Source organism: Elephantulus edwardii, unplaced genomic scaffold (genome assembly GCF_000299155.1).
Source record: "Elephantulus edwardii isolate Elephantulus edwardi_28Jun2011 unplaced genomic scaffold, EleEdw1.0 scaffold00106, whole genome shotgun sequence".
Taxonomy (NCBI): Eukaryota; Metazoa; Chordata; class Mammalia; order Macroscelidea; family Macroscelididae; genus Elephantulus; species Elephantulus edwardii.
This window is the reverse complement of record NW_006399856.1, coordinates 5,439,851-5,461,524: the sequence shown is the minus strand read 5'-3', so window position 1 is coordinate 5,461,524 and position 21,674 is coordinate 5,439,851. Positions and strand designations below refer to the sequence as shown.

The 21,674-nt window shown below is 38.8% G+C and overlaps 1 protein-coding gene across 1 annotated transcript in view; it reads right to left on the bottom strand.

Annotated features, from left to right (window-relative positions):
- BARD1 (BRCA1 associated RING domain 1) overlaps positions 1-21,674 on the bottom strand; it is an 84,374-nt gene that overhangs the window by 7,272 nt on the left and 55,428 nt on the right. The window contains exons 7-9 of the mRNA XM_006891920.1: positions 20,576-20,684; positions 11,374-11,506; positions 10,748-10,840 (exon numbers count right to left, since the gene is read on the bottom strand). Coding sequence (XP_006891982.1) covers positions 10,748-10,840; positions 11,374-11,506; positions 20,576-20,684 — 335 coding nt within the window. The remainder of the gene's footprint in view (positions 1-10,747; positions 10,841-11,373; positions 11,507-20,575; positions 20,685-21,674) is intronic.

Below are 21,674 nucleotides of genomic sequence, written 5' to 3'. Positions count from 1 at the left end.
AGTACCAAAGACCAACTGTTTTGTAATTTAAAAATTTCTCATAATCACAAATTCTAAGCAAAAGGATTTAAGAGGGGGAAAAAAGAGCATAAAGCCAGTATTAACAAGAAAGTCATCCACCAGCATTTGGTTAAAGAAAGAAGAAAAAGATTCTACCACAGCCCAATTCACTCCATTAACTTTTTTTCCCCTCCTCTGAAGATCCATTAACTTTTTACCTTTAAATAAGCAACGATAAAATAATCTAAGGAAAGACTATCATATAATTTTATTATACATATGCACTTTCACTATTTCCCAAATAAAGAGAGACTGGTATAATATTTCTATTTTAAATGAAGTAACTGAAATGGGGGGGAAAATGCAGAACAAGAACCTGGACCTAATGTGTCTTAAATTCCTTAAACCCCACGCACTTTTCCTCACTAAGATAGTACGTTCTACAACACACACGCAAACCTTTGATCTCTAAAGGGTATAATGTGACTATTTCAAAAGCTTCAAAGCAGTTAAGATATTCTCAAAGATGATGTTTAACCTATTTTTAAAAGCTGAAAGAAAATATTTTAATAACGACTTCACCTCTCCAAAACCAAGCTCGATAAAGAGCTTGGGTTTTTCTCTAACTGGAATGTTACTGTTTAATTCAACAATTATCCCAGGAATAGCCCAGGAATTAATTACCTAGCGTGAGATTCTTAATTTAGGTTGTTGGCTTTACTTACACTTTTTTAGGAAGGAAGTTCTGTTGGCACCGCCCTTAAAGAGCTGTGATACTAACCCAAAGACTCTGCATCTCCAGCTGTTCAACTCCACCAGTGGCCGAAATCCACCGGCGGTTCCACGGCCACAAGAGAACGATGCGCAGTCTCCTCCCGCCGGAACCGACCAGACGGCAGGGAGTTTAAGGTTAACTTTGGCATCAGAGGCCATACCCCACTTTTCAAAAAATCTATTTAATTTTGTATTGGTTTTTGTAGAATCATTCATATATACTGTATTTTATTCATGTTATGTTTCATACATTCAATCACATAGTGTTTTATATAATTGCTATTGATAAATGTTTACACTAGTTTATTTAAAAAAATTTGAATGCACTGATTTCAAGAACAGATTCTTCCAATTTCCCTCAGCCCCCCATCAAATTGTACAACTCCCTAATACCCTCCCCCCATCCTCATCCCTCTGATTCCATCCTCCCCCACCCCCTTTTAATCAATGTTTTGGAGAGTTTTATAATTATTCCTTTATTGATGTATACTTTTTTATCTTCTCTCTCTCTCCCCTCTCCAAATTCCCCTTGTAAGCCTATCGTCAGACACCTGGTTTCTCATCCCCCAATCCTTTCCAAGTACCCATGCTTTTCCCTATCCCAGTGCAGCACCTTCTATCCATCCTTCCTTTCAACGTAAGCATCATATTTAGCCAAGTTTGCGATGCATAATCATGGGATCCTGTATCTTAAGTGGAGCTATGCCACAATACTTGCCTATGTTTGGCATAATAAAATAATAATAAAAACTATATTAAATAAAAATATTATATTTAAATGAAAAACTATTTTTAATAAAAACTGTTTTAAAAACAGTGTAACTTGTAATAATCATTACTTTAAAACTATCTATTGAAACTAATATTAAATTATTAACTTTACTGTATAATGGAAATGCATATCCTAAAACATTTTGGCCAAGTCAAAATGTATTAGAAATTCTGCCAGTGTGTTCCCATTAACGTGACTGCATGGTTTCTATATTAAGCGCTATGCCTAAGACAAATTTAATATTGAACTCAAACTCTCTTTTACATGTAAATTATTATTTGTACTTTTTATTTAAACTTGCCGGCTCCTTCCTACACCTCCTTTCCTGATGAGATGCAAAGGGTGTATAACAGAATCTTCACAAATAAGCAAAGGCAGTGTCGGCTAGGGTCTGATTAGAGAAATGATTGATGGATGGCACCCATGCGAGATACTCATTTATTTTACAGGTTTATCTCACAATTATTTAAACTCTTGCCAAGATGCACAATAAAATGGGATCTACTGATTCCAACAGCACTGACAGAACTTGGTTTTAAGAAGCTGCACTGCAATCCTGAAGCCAGGCAGTTCGAATTCCACCAGCTGCTCCACAGGAGAAGGATGGGCCATCTCCTCTCATGCAAGTAACTGCCTCTCAAAACCCTCTGGTGGGTCAGCAATGGTCTAGCTGTGAAGGCATCAAGAGAACAAGATAGCAGAGCCTGTCTCATCTCAAGGAAGGTGCCAGGGCTTCCAGTGACTACGCTTCACACCACAAAGCTCTCACCTATAAAGAAGCTCTTTGACGTCAGCAGGAAAGTCCACTGCTCTGATTTTATTACTGACACAGATGAAGAATACTGACATTTCCTTACTCTGGTAACAATCTGCCAGCTCCACACGCCACCGAAAGGAGTACTGGTACCACAGCTGGTTAAGTACTGGACTGTTAACTTCAAGGTCTGTGATTCAAACACAAAAGCTGCTACACAGAAGACAGAGGTGTCAGTCTGCATGGTCAAGATTGACAGCCTCGGGCGTCCATTCAATGAGGCAGCTCTACTCTGTCCACTAGGACCGCCAGGAGTGGAATAACTCAAAGGACAAGAGTATGGGTGGTTTGGGATGTCATCTAGTATCAACACGGTGAAAAAAAAAAAGGCTTTTTGTTTTCAAACTAAGTAAACAGTTTGTAGTTCTGTAACTTTGTTAATTATTGGAAAACTACATTGCTAGAGTTGCAGTCCCAGTACAGAAAAGATATAGAATAGTCTAAAAGCTGGCACTGTTATCTACTCCGTAGGGTGCACCTGGAATGGCTACCAGGCCAGTCAGATGACATAAGCATGTGAGGATCGTGATGGTAAGAGGTAGAGGACTGTGAGAGAGGCAGACAAGAACAGGTGTACCAAACCTCAAGGCACCGGGAGGAAACGTCTGTTCCAGGCTAAACCACATGATTTGTACCCACTTTTCCCTTTTGACTGACAAGCTGAGACTCCTGATGTTCATCTAATTGACCTCTTCATTTCACAGAGCAGGAGGAACCTTAGCCCTGAGAGACAGAAGCAGATATTCCAGGACAACAGATCTTTCGAATGCTAGATCAGTTTCTTCTTAAATATTTATGTTTAGGTGTAAAAGACTAAATGATCTAAGGAAATAATGGCCAGCTTTAATATTTTACCCCTAACTCCTAAATGAAGAGGGAGGTCTCCATTTCTTGTGTGTCATCCTTGCACAGGGGCCATGCTAATCTTCTCTATATAGTTCCAGTTTTGGTATACGTGCTGCTGAAGGGAGCACAAAGGTCTCTGTTTCTTAAAAAATAGCCAAAATTTATGCCAAACTGATTGATGGTCACAACTAGGCAGCTAGGAAAGGACAACGTGTTTGGATTTGTCTTCAATGAATGAATGCACCTATTTAATCTAATGCCAAAACTGCCATGCTCTCATCTCAATCCTACAAATTACTGAACTTCTTAGTAAAATATTCCAAAATAAGCCAAGTCAAATTGATTTATAATCAAGAATCTCGACCTAAAAACGTAACAAAATATTTTCTAACAAACCTTTGGCAAGTCTATCGAAGCATCATCAAATATCTGAAAGAATCTACCAGCCAGAACATTTCCCAGTTAACTAGTTAACTAATACACGGCATTTTAAGGTTTTATCACTCAATACAAGTACAACAATGGCAAGACTTCTTATTCTATTTTCCACTTAAAGTATCAAAACCCATTTCTTAGTCATAAACTCATCTAAAGTATAATCTATATCATAATCTTTCATCATGTATATCAAGATTTTTAAAATGACAGGTATTTCTGTCTTAAAAATATCTTTAACGTTAGCCAAAATATTACCTATTTTATTCATACTTAATAGAAATTCATTATTATTCTATCATCTACCACTTAAGATACTTCAGCAAAAAGATGAACTCTTATTTTCTTTTTGAAGAATTAAAATGCATGACCATATAATTGTTGCATTCTTTGCTAGTAAGTCTCAGAACTAATTTTATATCGATAATTATTGATATAAACACAGAATCCTGCATATGTCAGAAATGTTACACACTGTTAAATGTGTCAAGTTACTATATAAAAATATGCTTTACTTCATCTTCTGTACTTTTCACATTTTCAATTTTATTTTAAATTTTGATCGAAAGCTTTCAATTTACAGGAATATAGAGATGAACTACTTATCTTATTATAGCAAAGAAATTCTTCTAGCCAGGATATATTCTTGATCATGCCTACAATTTCATGAGGCTTTTCTTTTGCTCTGATCATATTACTTTTTTATAGGTAAGAAGCCCAATTCCCAAAGTCCTTCTTAACTCAAAGTCATTAAGGTAAGTTCTGACTACCTTAGCAAAGCCCAGATTCTCTGCATGCTAATGCAGCTTACGAACGCTAGGGCTACAATAGTTTTTAAAAGTTTTACTATTTGGAAAGGTGTTTCTTTATTCGAGTCATGAGAAACTGCTCTTGCCCGCATCTCATCAAAGCATGTATGTACCAATGGATGTGTATTTTCATTTCTGGGCCGCCTGAACCTCTGAGGATGTCTTTGAGTTTCTATTAACCACAGTCACGTTTCTTGCTTTTAGAATATAAAAAGTATAATTGTGAGGGACGGGGTGGGGGGAGAGGTTTTTCTCAAGCTCACACCTATGCATACGTGATTAGAAGTCATCAGGAGGATGCAATAAAAGTTTCCTAATGGAGTTTTGTTCAGTATCTAGAGATGGAGAGATTTCCTCTTTCCAGAAGGCCATATATTTTCCATGTTGCTGTTATTCGGTGCCGCTGAGTCAAGTGCAACTCACAATTGCCCTTGAATCCTGAACCTGCCCTATCCTGTGCCATCCTCATCATCTGACACAGTAGTGTCCTCTGTTGAAGTCACAATGTCAATCCAGCTCTGTGAATCTTCCTCTCCTGTGCTAACCTCCTTCTTTCCAAGCATGATGTTCCTTTCCAAGGAATAGCCTCAACCTAGCTACGTGTCCAAGGTATAAAAGACACACCACTAATTTGTACCTAAGAGAAAATAGGCCTCTTTGGCAAGTTATTAATGTATCACTTTATTTTTTGGTCTATGTAGTTTCACAAACTGTATGTGGCCCAAAGTAAGGATAAAACTGATTTAGGCTTAACAAAAACTCACAAAGACATCTTATTTTCTCATATTTTTTCTTCTTCCTCTCTCATTGCTACAGAGTAGGAACTGACTCACCCTGTAGCACATTTTCAGAGGTTGTAAATCACATGGGAGGAGACCACCCATCTTTCTCTGTAGCTTTCTGGAGCAGTGAGGATTCAAACCACTTGTTGTTAGGCTGGCAGTACAACTTCTTATCCATTTAACACATAAGAAGTATTTCATCACAGGGTCGCTATGAGTCACAGTCAACTTGAGAACACATAGCAACAACAAGTATTTCTTCAACATTGACAATAAAGAATATAAAGTTTTAAATATTAAGAAATATCCTCTAAATATAGACATTTTTTTGAGAGCATCTTAAAGAATAAAAAAATTTCTTATCCTCTTATATTTACAGTACCCCCTCATCTGCTTTGTGTTCGGAGAAATTTATGTTGTTATTGGTTGATTCCGCCTCCCAATGCCCAACAGAGCACAACCGTCCTCCAGGTGTCCAAGGCAGTCCTCTTTACGGATGCAGATGCCAGTCACCTCTCTCTCCCGTGGAGGGGGCTGCTCGTTCCAGACCACTAATCTTTCAGTTACCTGCAACTAACTTGTGAGCCACCAGAAATAATACTGTAAATAGTTGTTTCCTCTGTTTTACCACTCAGAGTGCATTCCTAAAGTGTGTGGATTTATTTTTATTCTTAGAGAATCTTTATATCAGGCCCTTCTCAACGAAAACCAAAAATATCTTTGAAAGCCTTGTCCACATTGCAAAGATCTGACCAAAGAAAAATATCTGCTATATTCTCCACCAAATCCCTAAGATGCGGAGGACTTTTCAAACTAGCATAGCTACAATCTTATGTGAACTTGCACAGGAGACAGAGCTGAGGGAGAGATTAACTAAAGAAAGCAGCCCAGCTTCCCCTCTCATGACGAGGTGAGAAATGTAGAGGCAGAATTTTACTTAGAAAAGACACTATGCTACAGGAAATTCCAAAGCCAGGGTGTTTGTGGGGAGGGGAACCTCCAAAAAAACAGTAAAAGCTATTTTCTTTTTTGAAATAAATATCATTTGTATCTTTAGGATGCTCTATTATGTTAACTATATTGTCTCCAGGAGAGAAATAAAATTATTTATTTATCACATATTCTCGATTCCTTCAATCTACCCACTCCTTTAATTACCAAAATTCACCCATGTCTAGGTGTGAAGCACATAGATTTAGTGTGACTAAAACAGAGTCTAAATCAAAAATCCGCCCTTGAGAAAAGGACTTTCTATGCCCAGCTTCCATTTCTGTAAAATATGGGTAAGACAACATAGCAATTTACACAATTATCTGTAAGATACATATGGTGAGAAAGACTGGTTGACAAACTAGTATAATTACAAGATCTTCTCCAAATCTTCTTGCTCAGCCCATTAACTATGTTAGATTCTCTCTTGTAGGGAAAACGGAAACATCAACCAATTAAGACGGAAGATTTTTAAAGCAAAAACTTTGGAGCCAACGAATCCAAATTCTTTTTGGTTAATCTCTTTAAATGAGTCAATTATCTTACAAAATTACAGGAAAATTTTAGGTCTAATTATCTATTGAACCTACTAGATGCCTGGAAAATTCCACAAGATGTTTGTATTAACATTTTCATATAGGTAAGCCAGTTCAGACTTTATCTACCAGCAAGTAATGATATTAAAAGTAGGTCTTGTGTTAAGTCATAAATCTTTACAACTAATTTTGGAAGCTTTGGAAGGCCTCATCTTTCTTTAATCTTATGGAAATATTTCAGAAAGCTTTTGAATAGCTCTGAAACATTAAAAAGAAAAAGAAATCAAACTGAACTACTTGATGCTGAGAAAAACTGTGAGAAATAAACAATAGGGAAGAAGTTATTTGAGGGTCTTGCCTTCCCTTTGAAATTCCAGTAACGGTTGTTGTCCCAAACCTTGAACTTATTTCTCTTGGGATTCTGTATTAGAATATATGAGGACACGAAGTGTCAGTGAGAGATTCTAACCATCCTTTATCCGAAAAGAACCACTGAGAGTGTGTTATTCACCACAGTGAGAATCACCAGATAGCATACTATTAAGTCAGCTTGAGTCCATCAATGATTCTATAAAAATGACATGGCTAAGCCATTAAAGTGACAAAACTTTCATTTCTTAAGGAAGGCAAATTTTATGGAAATGAATCATGTAGCCTCTGTATATAACCAAGAGCCAGTGCGGCACATTCACAAGAACCAGACTCAAAGTTAAATGGTAAACGCCTTCACATTCAAGATTTCCCACGGCTTCTTTATTATTATGAAAATCTATTCCCTCCTCTAACTACGCACAAGGTTTCTAGTGCAGTTTCAATACAAAAGCATCTATAATCCTTGAGGCATTTGAAATACATTTTTTTTTAAAAATCGAGGTTCAGTAAGATTTGCTTCAGTAAGATGTCAAAGGAAAAGAAAGTATAAACTAGGAGAGTGAGACAAGGAAAACTTCTATGAAAATTGTCAATCAGTCCAATGGGTAACCTTTAACCAGTAATAAATTACCTTTAACCAGTAATAAATGGGAAGGACCAGTAACAGCGATGGATGAGGTCCTCTTACACCCTGACAACTGTTTAACTTAAATGCTTTGAGCATTTGCTCTTTAAAAGAACTATCTATACAGGATCAAATGGTCAACAGCCATTGAAAAGACGTGATAGGAAACTTAGAAGGCATATTCCCAGGGAGATTGAAATTGACAGGAGGGTGAGCAAGGTTTACCAACTTGCACAATGAAAACAATGCAATAGGATGGAAGAGGTACAAAGTGGTGGACTGGTTTCTGTTTTCTGATGCAAAGCCTCAACAACAAAGTAGGTAAATTGAAAATATAAATAAACAGCTTTGTTCTGCGCACAAAAACCAAATTAAATAAATTAGAGGTTGATGAGAACAGATGTGTTGGTATTGCTAGCCATTGCCATTTCTATCCACCTCAATCAGAGGGTTTTAATGAGGACTGTCATTGATGTCAGGTGCCAGAGTCATCTGGGACTCATCATGACCTGATCTGAACCTTGCCGTATTTGTGTCACCATAGTGATCTCTGTGTGTGTGAACCCACCGCTACAGACATCAGTCCCCCTTCCTTAAGGTCTTCCTCTCTCCATCTGACCCTCCCTCCATTCTTCCTGACTACCTGTCCAAGGAAGACAAGCCTCACAAGAAACGAAGTGGTACCTGCCTCTGAACAGAACAGGAATATCAATTACCGAGAGGAAGCAATTTTATCATCCACATCCACTTCTAATTACAGGTTAAGTTAATAATATAATTAAAATCTTGTTAAATCAAGCATTTCGACCATAAAACTTTCAAAGCACAAAGTCATAAAGTTTATAAAAATTCATTTTATTCATCATTTGCTTCTTGAAAATAGAGCTTTATTAACATTATTTACTACTGCTCTATTTTTTTTGGTTTGCTTTTTAACTTTTTCCTTTCGCATAATAAAGAAATCTCAGAAGACTATGAAGAAATGTACTAGGAAGTTTCATGCACCAGGAAGTTTCACGCACCTTCCACCAGTCACTCCCAGTGCCAAGATCCTGCACAACTGCAGAGCAACACGAAACCCAGAAAGCGACAGATACAGGGCATGGGACTTACTCAGCTTTCACCAATTACCTAAGCACTTGCACCTATGAGTGCATGAACTAGTGTAGCATGTCGTGAAAGTGCCTGTAAAAATGCTGTCAAGTTGACTGTGACTTATCAACTCAAGATCCAACTCATTGTTGCTGAGTTGGTACCACAGGTGATCCTCAGCGGGTTGTCAGAGGCAAGAAATCACACGGGAAGAGGCTGCTACATCCTTCTCCCACGAGCAGCTGGTGGATTCGAACCACGTGCCTTTGGAAGTTGGCAGCACAACTTCCTTACGACTAAGCCACCAGAATGAAACTCTGACCAATCCTGAGTTACCTGAGCCGTGCTGCAGTCGCCGTGGCAGACTCTGTGTCAATCCACCTCATTACGGGACCTCCTTTTAGCCACTGATCCTCTACATTTTCAAGCATGATGTCCTTCTTCAGGGAACGTTGTTATTAGGTGCCATAGAGGTGAGTAAGTCACACAGAGATCCTATGAACAACAGGCTTGGATCCTGCCCTATTCTGTGCCGTTCGAGTCATCTCTGACACACTTCGAGCTCACTGCTGCACCAGGATGAAACTCTGGCCAATCCCGTGTCATCTTCATAATCTGTGCAGTGCTTAAGTTACTGTGGCAGAAACCATGTCAACCCATCTCGCTGGGGTTCTTCCACTCTTTTGCTGAACTTCCACCTTTCCAAGCATAATGTCCCTTTCCAAGGAATAGCTCCTAGCAGCATGTCCAAAATATAAAAGATGAAGCTTCCCTCTCCTTGTCCTACAGGGAGCATTCTAGCTGCCCTTTTCCCAAGACATATCTGTTTGTTCTATTGGAAGTCAGTGAGATACTTGGTATTCTTCTCCAAAGCCACAACTTAAAGTATCAATTATTCTCCTGTCATTCTTATTTATTATCTAGCTCTCAGAAGCACAGCAAATGACTGAAAAGACCATGGCCTGAATAAGGCACATTTTGGTCTTCAAATGGAACATAACTGCTCTTCAGTACTTTGGAGAAGTCCCTGACAGTGGACTTGTGCAAAGAAGTATGTCTCCTGGTCCTGAATGCTTGTACCACGCATGTTGACTGTGAATCCAAGCTAAGATGAAATCATTGAGAGTTTCAGTTCTTTCTCCATGTATCATGATGGTGTCTACTGGCCCAGGGGTGAGGACCTCTGGGCCTTCTTGATGTTGCAATGTAATCCACATTGAAGGCTACAATCTCGCTCTTCTGCAGCAAGCTTTCACATCCTCCTCACTTTCAGCAAGCCAAAACAGAGTCTCACTATGCTTGTTTTTAAGGATCATTCCAGCTCCTTTTCTTCCACGTACCACGCAGTATATTTAAAATATGTGCGGGAACCCTGTTAGTAGGAGAGTTAGGTGCACTCAGTTGCTAACAAAATGGTGGTGGGGGGTGAGGGGGGTGTGCGTGTTCAAACCTATCAGTTGCCCTGCACAAAAAGGTGTGGCAGCATACACCCGCAAAGTTACAGCCTTGGAAATCTTGTGAGACAGTTCTGGTCTATCCTACGAAGTCGTTACAAGCTGGAATCAACTTGATGGCATTGAGCTTGGGTTTCTTTAAATGTAACAATAATACAGATTGCTCAGCTTAAAAACCTATTACATACGACTTCTTACTCTTTATTAAAACAGTTGTCATAGAAGAAAACAACCTTTCAAAACCAAAACACATTTGCTGTCACATCTAGCAAGAACATCTAAATGATATCATTACTATGACAAGCTTTTCGAAATGCAGTGACTCACAAAGGAAAGAACAATTAGCCCAAGTTCTTTAAATAATAATAATTTGCAGCAATGCACTATGAGATATCAAACTAGCCAACTTCACTTCTTTCACAATTCTCCTATATCCCAACACTTACATTCAAATTTCAGGATCCAGCATCCATTAAGAATCCCAAGCATGCATTTCAGTGTACTCTGAACAGTGTCATCAGGAACAATGACATGAGTTACTAGAATACAAATATAAGTAGTAAAGAAAACAGAGATGTAAACCAGAATAATGTAACTAGCCTGCTCTTTATAACCAGGTAACCTATCTCTATAATCACTCAGACTGGATTTTATGAACTTTATTGAATGTACTTCACAGGTATTAATTTTTACACTTACGGAAAAGACTTTGTTTATTTAGCATCATTCTCTAATCTGGCTTCTCATGGACACCAACACGAAAAGTTAAATCTTAAACAGTGTATCATAACGTGAGATAATTTTCAAATTACGTAAAAAATTACAGCAATGCCCTGCACTGCAATTTGTCATCAGCAAGTTCATAGGTTTGCTTTCTGACATGAGCAAAGTTAAAAATTTACTAACGGCATTAAGCCTAAAAATAATTTATAATTATACAAATAATTCTATTTTACTGCAGGATACGCATTACATAGTCATATCCTAATGTTTAAAACATACACACATTATTCATGTAGCATTCTTTAAAGAAACTAACTATATAATTTAAAAAACAAAGCAAAATCCTCACCTGTACTGTCAAACTCAGCACATTTTTTAGCCTTAAGAAGTGTAGCAAGCTCAGCAAGCAGGTTTTGCTGTGCTGAGGAAAGGCCACTTCCAATGAGCACAAGAGGCTTATCCTTACGCTGACCAGTGTTTACCTGTTAATGAAAAAGGTGAAGCAACAGTGACACAAACATTCAACGACCAGACAGAAGCATGAGCTGATTTTCTCTTAATATAAGCTTGAGTTTCACTTCTTAGTTTGCTTCAGTCATTCCTGATAATTTCCACTACTTTTTTTCCTACCAGTAAATAACATTATTTGTGATAGACAAATATATCCAAAGCATTTGCTTCCTTGATAATAATTTGGATACCTAAGATACAGTATTATCAATTGTTTCACATGTATGAGAAAGCTGGACAGTGGACAGAGAAGACTGAAGAACTGATGTGCCCTGGTGAAGAGTAATGAATATATGATGGGGTGCCAAAGCACGCCCAAATCTCTCTTGGAAGAGGTGCAGTCAGAGTGTTAATCAGAAACGAAGATTGTGAATCTTTTTCGCACACTTTTGGACATGTTATCAGGAGGGACGTGCATCACGCTTGGAAAGAGGGAGGATCCGCCAAGAAGAGGAAGACACTCAGACAGACTGACACAGTGACTGTAATAAAGAGCTTATGCACAGCCACGATGGTGAGGATGGGGCGGAACTGGGGAGGGTCTTGATCTGTGTACACAGGGTCACTGTGAATGCTGCAGACAGCTTGATGGAGCCTAGTAACAGAGCTTAACGTCTGCACTTTGTCATCAGCAAGTCCTTTTCGCTTGTTTCAAGTTAACCTAAATTACCCAAAATCACCAACATTCCAGTGTTTGGGGTTTCTTGGAGACACTGCTAACATATTCCATTCAAGTTAATCACAACCTGGTCAGGTCAGTTTAGTTTAAACTAAGATCATCGTGTTGCTGTTGTTGTTAGGTGCTGTTGAACGGACTCCAACTCATATCGACTGATGCAAATTAATAGCTTGAAACCCTGTCCAGTCCCGTGCCATTCCCCCAGTCTCTGCCAGGCTACCGCCCACTGCTGCAGGCAACTGTGTAAATCCATCTGGGGGGATGGGTGTCTTCCTCTCATTCCTTACTGGTGACAAATCAGTCTTAGAATATTTCATACTTCAACAACAGTGGCGACCCAAAGATTAAAAATACATTATTAACATCAATGTAGTTTTATCCCTTTAAGCATCATTCCAACTCTATTCGGGCATTTCTCTCGCACTAACAGAAGGGCGAAAAAGTCTATAATGTAGTATTAAACTGCACACATGTGCGGGAGATCATTTGTATTCTAAACACCGAGATTTCAAAAGCTATAAAAACCATGACATACTGAAGGGATGAACATCACCGTAGTTTGATTACTAGAAGGGAGAGAAATTAGCATTCAACTACTTCACATATGATGATAGCAATAATTATGGCTGACATATATCTATGTCTTTGGCTATAAGGGTTTGAAGAGATTGTAATTAATTACATCAATCAACTGTAATTAATGCAATAAAACAAAATGTGTATGAATTGTTTTATAAAAGCCAATATGATTTGTAAACTTTAACTCAAATAAAAGATAAATTAAAAAAAATAAAGACAATACTGTAAAAAGTAATTTTTTAAAAAAATTGGGTTACATCTGTACATAAGTCACAATAATTCCTTCTTTAATATACTGTTGTTATTGTTGTTATGAAATTCAAGCAGGTTTTCAGAGGCAGTAAATTGCCAAGAAATTTGCCCATCCTTCTCCTGCACTGCAGCTGGTGGATTCAAACCACGTGCCTTTGGGATGGCAGCTCAGCTTCTTACTACTGGGCGACCAAAGCTCCCTTTAATGTACTATACTACATGTGTTTTAAACTAGTATAATTACCATGCACTGATATCTACACTGTTCTATACACAGGATATTAATTCATTCATTTACATACCAGTGTACTCCTAGAATTCATTCACCTATACAAAATGGAACTCTCATGAGTTTTTGGTAAACAATTACTGCACCAATGCAAAAGTACATGGTTTCAAACCACCAGCTGTTGGCAGAAGAAAGACTGGCAATCTCCTCTTGTGCAAGTAATTGTCTCTGAAAACCCAGTGTAGGGTCACCTATGGATGGTCAGTTCAGAGTCAAAGGAACACAACCACAACAAAAGATTTCCATAAAAAATGATATTATTTCCATACTTAAAATTTCAGCTAGCTGGTTCTCCTCAAAAGAATGTTATATAGATATGTTACAGATATAGATATGTTATATAGGAGCATGCACATAGATTCTATTTCTTTATATGTATCTTTCTTGGTTACCAAATTATAATTTTATAATTATAACCATTTCTAACAAACTCAACTGCAGACATTAAGTAGCAGAAAAAGGGTTCAGTGTAACTTGTGAACCATTCCATTATTCTATAATAATAGTATTAAAAAACAGAATTTAAAAAATTCTTGTCACTAAATAGTACCTTAAGAATAACTCTAAATTGAATGGAACATATTACTTTGAGTTTCTGTAACTCCACTACATATATACACTAGCTGTCTTTACAAAACACCAAAGAAGATATCAAGTCTAAATGTAGCTCCTTATACTAATTTCACCAGCTGAAGGAAAGCACCAAAGTGGGTCAAGCATTTTCCTATCATAGTTCTTTTTCTTCCAATTGGGTAAAAAATAGAAACTGGCACTAAATCCTCATAGTTAAAAAAAATGCTCTAATAAAATATAAAGCAAACAGCTGCCAAAGTCACATGTTTGATTTGGGGCAAGGGTGGAGGGTCAGCATTTGATGTGAATACACAGAGGTCTCAAAACTCCGAGTTCATTCACGGTTCAACATTCTACTTGAGATGGGATGTGGATCGGAAGTAAGCAAACGCTAAACAGTAACCCATATAAGATTTTTTTCTTAAATAAAATTATTAGTTATATGCAATGAGGGTTGCAGAGTGGATTATATTTGGGGGTAGGGGGTGGGGTTTGGGGAGGTGAGGGGGGATTGTGTACTAATGAGGGAGCTTTTCTTTTGCTTTTCAAGGAGAGGAGCAAACGGGGGGGGGGAGTGGGGAGAAGGGTGCAACAATGAATGAATGGAATTCCAAAATCTCTGTACATGTTCATTGAAATGAAAAATAAACAAATTAAATTAAAAAAAAAAAAACTTTGGTAAAAGTGTGATGCCAGCTTGCTCAAGATTATGATGAAAGAAATCCCAAAACAAATGAGGCATGCAGTTTAAGTCTCCTTGGGAGATCAAAGAATCAATGTTGATGAAGTGTTGGCCAAGAATACTGAATATATAGCATGGAACCCCTGAATAACAGTCGGCAGGCAGGGTGTGCCTCACCAGCAAAGGGGTGCTTCGGACACGTGACAAATCTCATGGGACCTTATCAGGAGAAACTGATTCCCAGAGAAAAGAAGATCGTGCTTCAAAGTCAAAGTCAAAGTCAGCAAAAAAGAGGAAGCCTCTCATTCAGATAGTTGTTGTTGTTGTTGAACAAACAACAACATTCAGATAGAGTGGTTCTAAATAGGGGCTCAAACCTAACAACTATGAGAACAGCAGCATTTTGCACTGGTGCACACAGGACTGCTAGGAACAGAGACAGTGATGGACAGCACCAAGCACTGGCTGCTTCTCTATAGCTCCTTCTCTTCTGCCTGGTGTTCCCTGAAACAGCTCCTTAGAATAGCCTGACAATAACTGATCTGAAGAATTGCAGCCTGAGTAACCCAGCGCTTAAGCTTGTTTCCAGAGTAAAAATAATCTTAAAGGACACTGCTGTGTTGTTCTGTACTATACACATTTACTGTTGTTGTCGTTGATTGTCTTCAAGTCGAGCATGACTCACAGTGACCCTATGAGCAAAAAGCCTCTACAACTATCAATATTTATCAAAGTTCATAGAGTTTCCCGAAGCATGTTGTTTAGGAAGTGGATGCCACTCCTGCTTGCAAACCTGTCATAGAATGTTACTGGTTGAGTAACGTGTGATGCATAGCAGCACTATGTACAGCAGCTCTGAACCCTTCCCTGTCCTGAGCCAGTCTCACTAATTCTGAAACACCAACCCCCATCATCCCAGTTACTGTATCAATCCATCACATCCAGGGTCTTCCCTTCTGTGCTGTCCATCCACACTTCCAAGCATGATGTCCTTCTCCAAGGACTGATCTCTCCTTGCCACATGACCAAAGTAAGTGTAGTGAAGCTTCAAAATCCTAGCCTCCAAAGAGATTTGGTTTCACCCTCTCCAAGACTGATTTGTTTTCTTGGCAGTCCATGGTATGTTCAAGACTCTTCTCCAGCACCACAACCCAAAGGCACTGATTCTTTTTCTGACATCCTTAGTCATTGTCTAACTTTCTGAAGCATAACAAGTAATTGTGAAGACCATGGCCTGGATTAGGTGCACCTTTGTCTCTAGACTGACATTGTTGCTCTTCAGCATTTTAGAGAGGTCCACGACAGCAGATATTCCCAATGCAATTAGTCTTTTGATTTCCTGACTGCTGGTGTTAAAAGAGTATTGATTGTGGATCTAGGCAAGCTGTACTTGCTCACAATCTCTTTTCCAACTATTATGAAGTTGCCAATTGGCCTAGTGGTGAGAAACATTGTCTTCTTGATGTTGAGCTTTCAATTCATATTGAAGATTTTGTCCTTTTGTAGCAAGCACTTCAGGTCTTCTTCAGTTTCAGCAAGCAAGGATGTGTCATCATTCTATCACTGGTTGTTAATGAGTCTTCATCCAATGTTGATTCCACACTCCTCCTCATAAAGCCCTGCTTCCAAAATGAGCTGTTCTGCATATAGATTGAAAAGAAATGAGGACAGAATGAATCTCTTATGCACTCTTTTCATGATTTTGAACCAGGCAGTATTTCCTTGCTCTGTTCTGAGGACTGCTCCTTGGTCCAATCCAAGTATAGGTTTCATATAAAAGTGTTCTGGGATTCCCATTTTTTTTTACACTTACTGAATTAAAACACAAAACAACTATCTCACCGCCAACCGCCGTGGAATCAGAATCAACTCAGAGCTGACCCTGCAGCAGGTTTTGGAGGCTGTAAAATCCAAGGGAGGAAATTGCCCATCTCTCTCCCTTGGAGACACTGGTGGATTTGACCTTCCAGAGAAGCATGGCCTTAGGGTCAGCACTGCATCGCCCTCTAGACTCCAGCACCAGAGCACCCACCATATGCGAGACATTGTCCTGGATGCTGAGGGTGCAGTAAATTAGAGTCAAGTGCCTACCTCACAGTTTAAACAGGAAGGGGAGAAACTATGTAATGCCAGATGGTATGTGCAATGACAAACATGCACCAAGGTGAGGGGTTAAGAAGCCTTGGGAATTGCTGTAGTACACAATGGCATAGCAACCCCTTACATAAGATGACACTGGAGCAAGAAGTCAAGGAAGTGGGGAGGCACACCACACGGCATCTTTAGAAGATTCAAGACTCATGCATCTGGAAAAATGAGAGTCAAAGGAAGTCGGGTAGCAGCTGGAAAGCAGATTCCAGAACTTCCACTTTAAGGAATGTACAGAGAAACCTACACTTTCAACTTAGAAGGATTCTTTTCATTATTCTCACTTAGACAAATACATACAAGAGAGCAAATGATGCTACTTATACTTCATGTCCCTGTAATATGCAATATTATATTCAATAGTTTCTTACATTCTAGAAAAACACAAAAAAGATATGCAAGGCAATATAAAAGAATTAAACAAAAACTACAAAAAGAACTACTTGTGTTCAGGTAATTGAAAGGAGAATAATCACTCTGCTCTTTTCTGAAGGGCACTGCCATCCTCAGACTCCCAAAATACCATCAAAAAGATCTTCTTTTTGAAATATTTAAAATAATCTTTTTCCAGCTTTTAGATAAAAGGAACACTGGCAAAAGACAACTTAGTTACGCGATGCTCTGCCAAGAGAGTTCAAGTTCAAATGAATAAAATAAGTGTTGATTTATGGTGGCTGCGAGCTGTGTGACTGAATGCGTACAGACTCAAGATTTAACAAATTTGAGTCCTGACTGGTCCATTCAATTTGTTATGGCTGCTTAACCCTGAACAAATCACAATCTCCGCAGGTCGTGACTTTTCCCATCTGTAATAGGAGACTGCAGTACTGTTTTGAGACTTGTTTTCAGTTCACTACCAAAACTAGTTAGGGGCACACTTGTAAGACTGGGATCTAGAGCACAAAACCAAGAACTTCCAAAGTACAGAGGTTAAGTAGCCTTTGGCAGCATTTATTACCGTGTCAAGCTAAGCAATGCTATCACTACTCTACTGCCTTTACTAGGAAAGGAATTACCTATTAACTGTCCTAGATCTCAAATGAGCAGCACTCCTAAATCTAAGGCTTAGCGGCAAGGAACTGAACAGTCAACCCTAAGGGTTCAAAACCCCAGCAGCTCCACAGGAACAAGCTGGCTTGTCTCCTCTCATTATGATTTAAAAACCTGACAGAGGGTTGGTATGAGTTGGCACCAACTTGATGGTGTCAGTTTGAGCTTGAATTTAAGGCTTTTCAAACTCTTTCTCCTCTCCAGTTGCATATCATACAGTCTTGGTCTTCACCATTTCTAAGTTGTATTATTATTACACCTCCCTTCTAATTAGCCTTCCCACTTCTCAATATCCTCTAATTAAAAATCACTCTGGGGTAACCCGTTAACTAGGAAAATAAAGTCCAAACTCTTTGTCAGGAAAGGCAAGGTCTTTCGCAGTTTAATCCCGACCTCATCCTGTTTCTCAAATCCTCTTTCTCCTTATCTTCTGCTCCTCTCACACCAAACTCTAGGTAGTTTTGCAAAGTCCTAAGATCCTCTTTGCCTTCTTCTCTCCAAAGAGCTGTCCCTTAGGTTCTTAATGCCATTTCCACCTTTATACTAGGACGCGATGGGTATGGCCAGCTCCTCAATGTCCAGTCCTTCCTTTTCTATATATTAGAAATAATCCCAATTTTGTTCAAGTGTTCATCCTGCAATTTCACCCTGTGGATGAGAGCCACTTCCAGCCAGTAAGACATAAAGGAGTTTTGATCGCTATTTTCCTGCTGAGCGTAGTCACCTCTGGAATTGTGGCACACATCCTATAACCATGAGGAGATTAGGCAGGACAAAGCCGTCATATTGAGGACGGCAAAGCAGAAAGACAGAAAGGATTTAGGTGCTTGATGCAGTCACTAACTGCTGAATTAACTAAATGCAGAGCTATCCTACACTGAGATTAGCTATTATAGAGTCAATTCTTTAAGCATTTACTGAAGGCTTTCGGATGTTGCAGCCAAAAGCATTCTGCTAGAATCCCTACTAAGCTTTTACCCTTGAAGGCTTAGATCACCTCTGTCACTGTCTCTGGGAAGCTTTCCCTAATCCCTACTGAGGTTCACGTCTCCCTGCTCTATGCTTCTGCATTTTTATGGCTTCTATTATAAATTTATTACAATCTGTAAAAAAGTTTATTGTAATAATTCTTTTATAACTCTCTTTTCCACTAAGGTAGAGAGATTAAGTAGGAATGAATAGCAACGACTACTTTGTATCTCTCATTTGTTGTTTTCCCTAAGCTCCAGTTCACACATCCACCATCTCCAAATGATGCATAACATGCATCAAATGAACAAACGCAACAACTAATTTCTTCCCAGTGGAAACAGATGCCTCTGCCACTTCGCCTGTTCCTACAGTCATACTTACCCCATTCTTCCCCCATACCACATATATATCATCCATCAGAAAGCTCTCATCATTAACTCAAAATATATGTGAATTAAGTCATCATCTCCAACACTATTATTACCCTTTTCCAGGTTATCACAGTCTCTCCCTCCCACCCCGATGGCCCCAAGTGACCTCCTTGTTTCCTTTCCTGCCTCACATTCTAAAGGTCTTCTTTCAAAAACCAACTGGAAGGAATTTTCTACATCATAAATCCGTATCACCCTCTTGCTTTAGAGCCTTCCAGTGGTTTCCCCGGTACTCTTTGGACACATACTAGTCTCTTTCTATCGACAAAACAGGCCAGATCCTCCCACTAGAAGACCTTTATTCTTGGTATCCTTCTGTTTTGGACAACTGTCCTCCAGAGAAGGAGCTCTGGTGGCCCCGTCTGTGGTCGTGTGCTGCTAACTGAAAAGTTCTGCACCTCCAGCAGTTCAAAGGACCAACCAGTCCTCTAGGTCAAGATGGGCACTCTTGTCTCGTTCAGATTCACAATCTCAGATAATCAGTAGAGGGTCTCTATGCACTGGTAACAATTCGATGGCAGTCTGTGGGGTAAAAGGCTCATGATTCAAAATGTCTTTCCTAGCCAATGATGAACTGTTCATTTCATGCTTAAGTTCTTACTGTGTTAAGGAGAGAGGATGAGGATGGGACCCAAGCCCAAACGTACTAGAGGTTTTTATAAACTCTTGAGACCTCAGTGCCAGCTCTCTGTTGGGGATGTCTGCCTTTCCAGCTACACTGGAACTGGTAGCCTACCTGTTTAGGACAATATCGACAGTACTTCTTACAACAGATCTGCTACCAATCTTGGAATGAATTATGAATCAGACAGTGACTATGGGAGTCCTCTATATAATCCCATCGTTGTCTCCTCCTCTTCAGTCAGGTTTTGATTTAAATCCCAGGTCTTTAAAGGGCCTCCCTCAACAAGCCTAGCTTTTTAAGAGATTGTGGCCTAATCTGTCTTAGAGCAAACAAAAACAGAGACATGGCACAATGACTGATGGTCATCAGTGTCCCATCCAATTAAACTGCACAAAATGTCTCCAATTACTCACTGCAATTCTTTTATTTATGTTCATGTATGTATTACAGGCTGCCTCTTTCCTACCTCTCACTAGAATGTAAGCTCCTTGAGAAGAGTTCTACCAGCCAGAGTCATCGCTGTATCTGTCACAGGGGATCGCTAGAATGTGGCCTACAGTATAGAAGAGGCTCTTGGAAGTGTCTGTTGATAGACTTAATGTTACTGTGCTTTTGCATCCACGGTAGCAAACAGCAGGGAGGGCTCGATAAATGCTCGGCAAATGAAAGTAATTTGCTAACTGGAAATCTTTCCATTATGTTCCTTTCATAGCCAATTTCATCGAAAGATATTAATGTCCCACAGCGAACCCCATACTTACCACAGAGCAATGGCTAGCTGATGATGATTCATTCTTCTCTGGGAGCAGCAACAGTGACTTCATATTTTCACTGTCTGCATAAGCCACAGGCCGCAGACCAAATATGTTACTGGTAAAATAAGTACAGATGGGTTTATGTAAATAAAATGTGTGACTTGATTCTTAACTAAATGAATGCTCTAGTGGAACAATTTTTCAACTGTCACTTTTTAATATGCAGTTTTAACTAAAAGGAACAACTCAAAATCTGCATAATACATAAGTAGCAAGAATCAGAAGCTGCTGAATTCATTGGTGGAAAGAGAAAAAAAAAATTAATCTTGAGTTCTAACCATAAGTTCATTTTTAATTGACCATACAGTGACTTACAAAATATATTGAGTATATTGTTACTTACATTGTCTCAAAAATCTGTAGTCTTTTGTATTCAAAGTCATATGCAGAAGTTGGACTTTGTAATTATTAATCACTATGGGGTGAGCTTCTTCAATTGCAAACAAAAATAATCTACTCTAGCTACAGTTCTATATAAGCAAATGCAAAAATAAGATAAATATATGAGACTGGGATTTGGATCTATCAGCAGAAAAACTACACCAAATGACAGTGTAAAAAATAGGACACTGTGAAAATTAATACATATCTATAATCTGACCTATGATAATAGAGTCATTGCCTCAGAAATTAGTATTGTTTGGAGAACAATTTGATGTAGATATCGCAGTCTGTACTAATTCACAGGTCACAGAATGTGACACTGGAAGGGATTTGAGAGTTCATGGCATAGTCTACGAACAGATTTTTAGAGATCTGTTTTTGTTTATAAATAAAAACAGACACATATTTCAATGACTGATGGTCACCTTCTCCCTTTACAATGTCCGTCATTAGTCTTTCAATGAAAAGTTAATTTTTAAAACTATGACTCCAAGGGAGCTCTGGTGGCCTAATGACAAGACGCTGCACTGCAATCCTTAAGGCACTTGGTTTGAATCCACCAGATGCTCTGCTGGAGAAGGAGGGGAAAATCTCCTCTTGTGCCAATTGTATCTGATTCGATGGTACACAACAAGGGAAACTAAAAAAAAAAAAAAAAAAA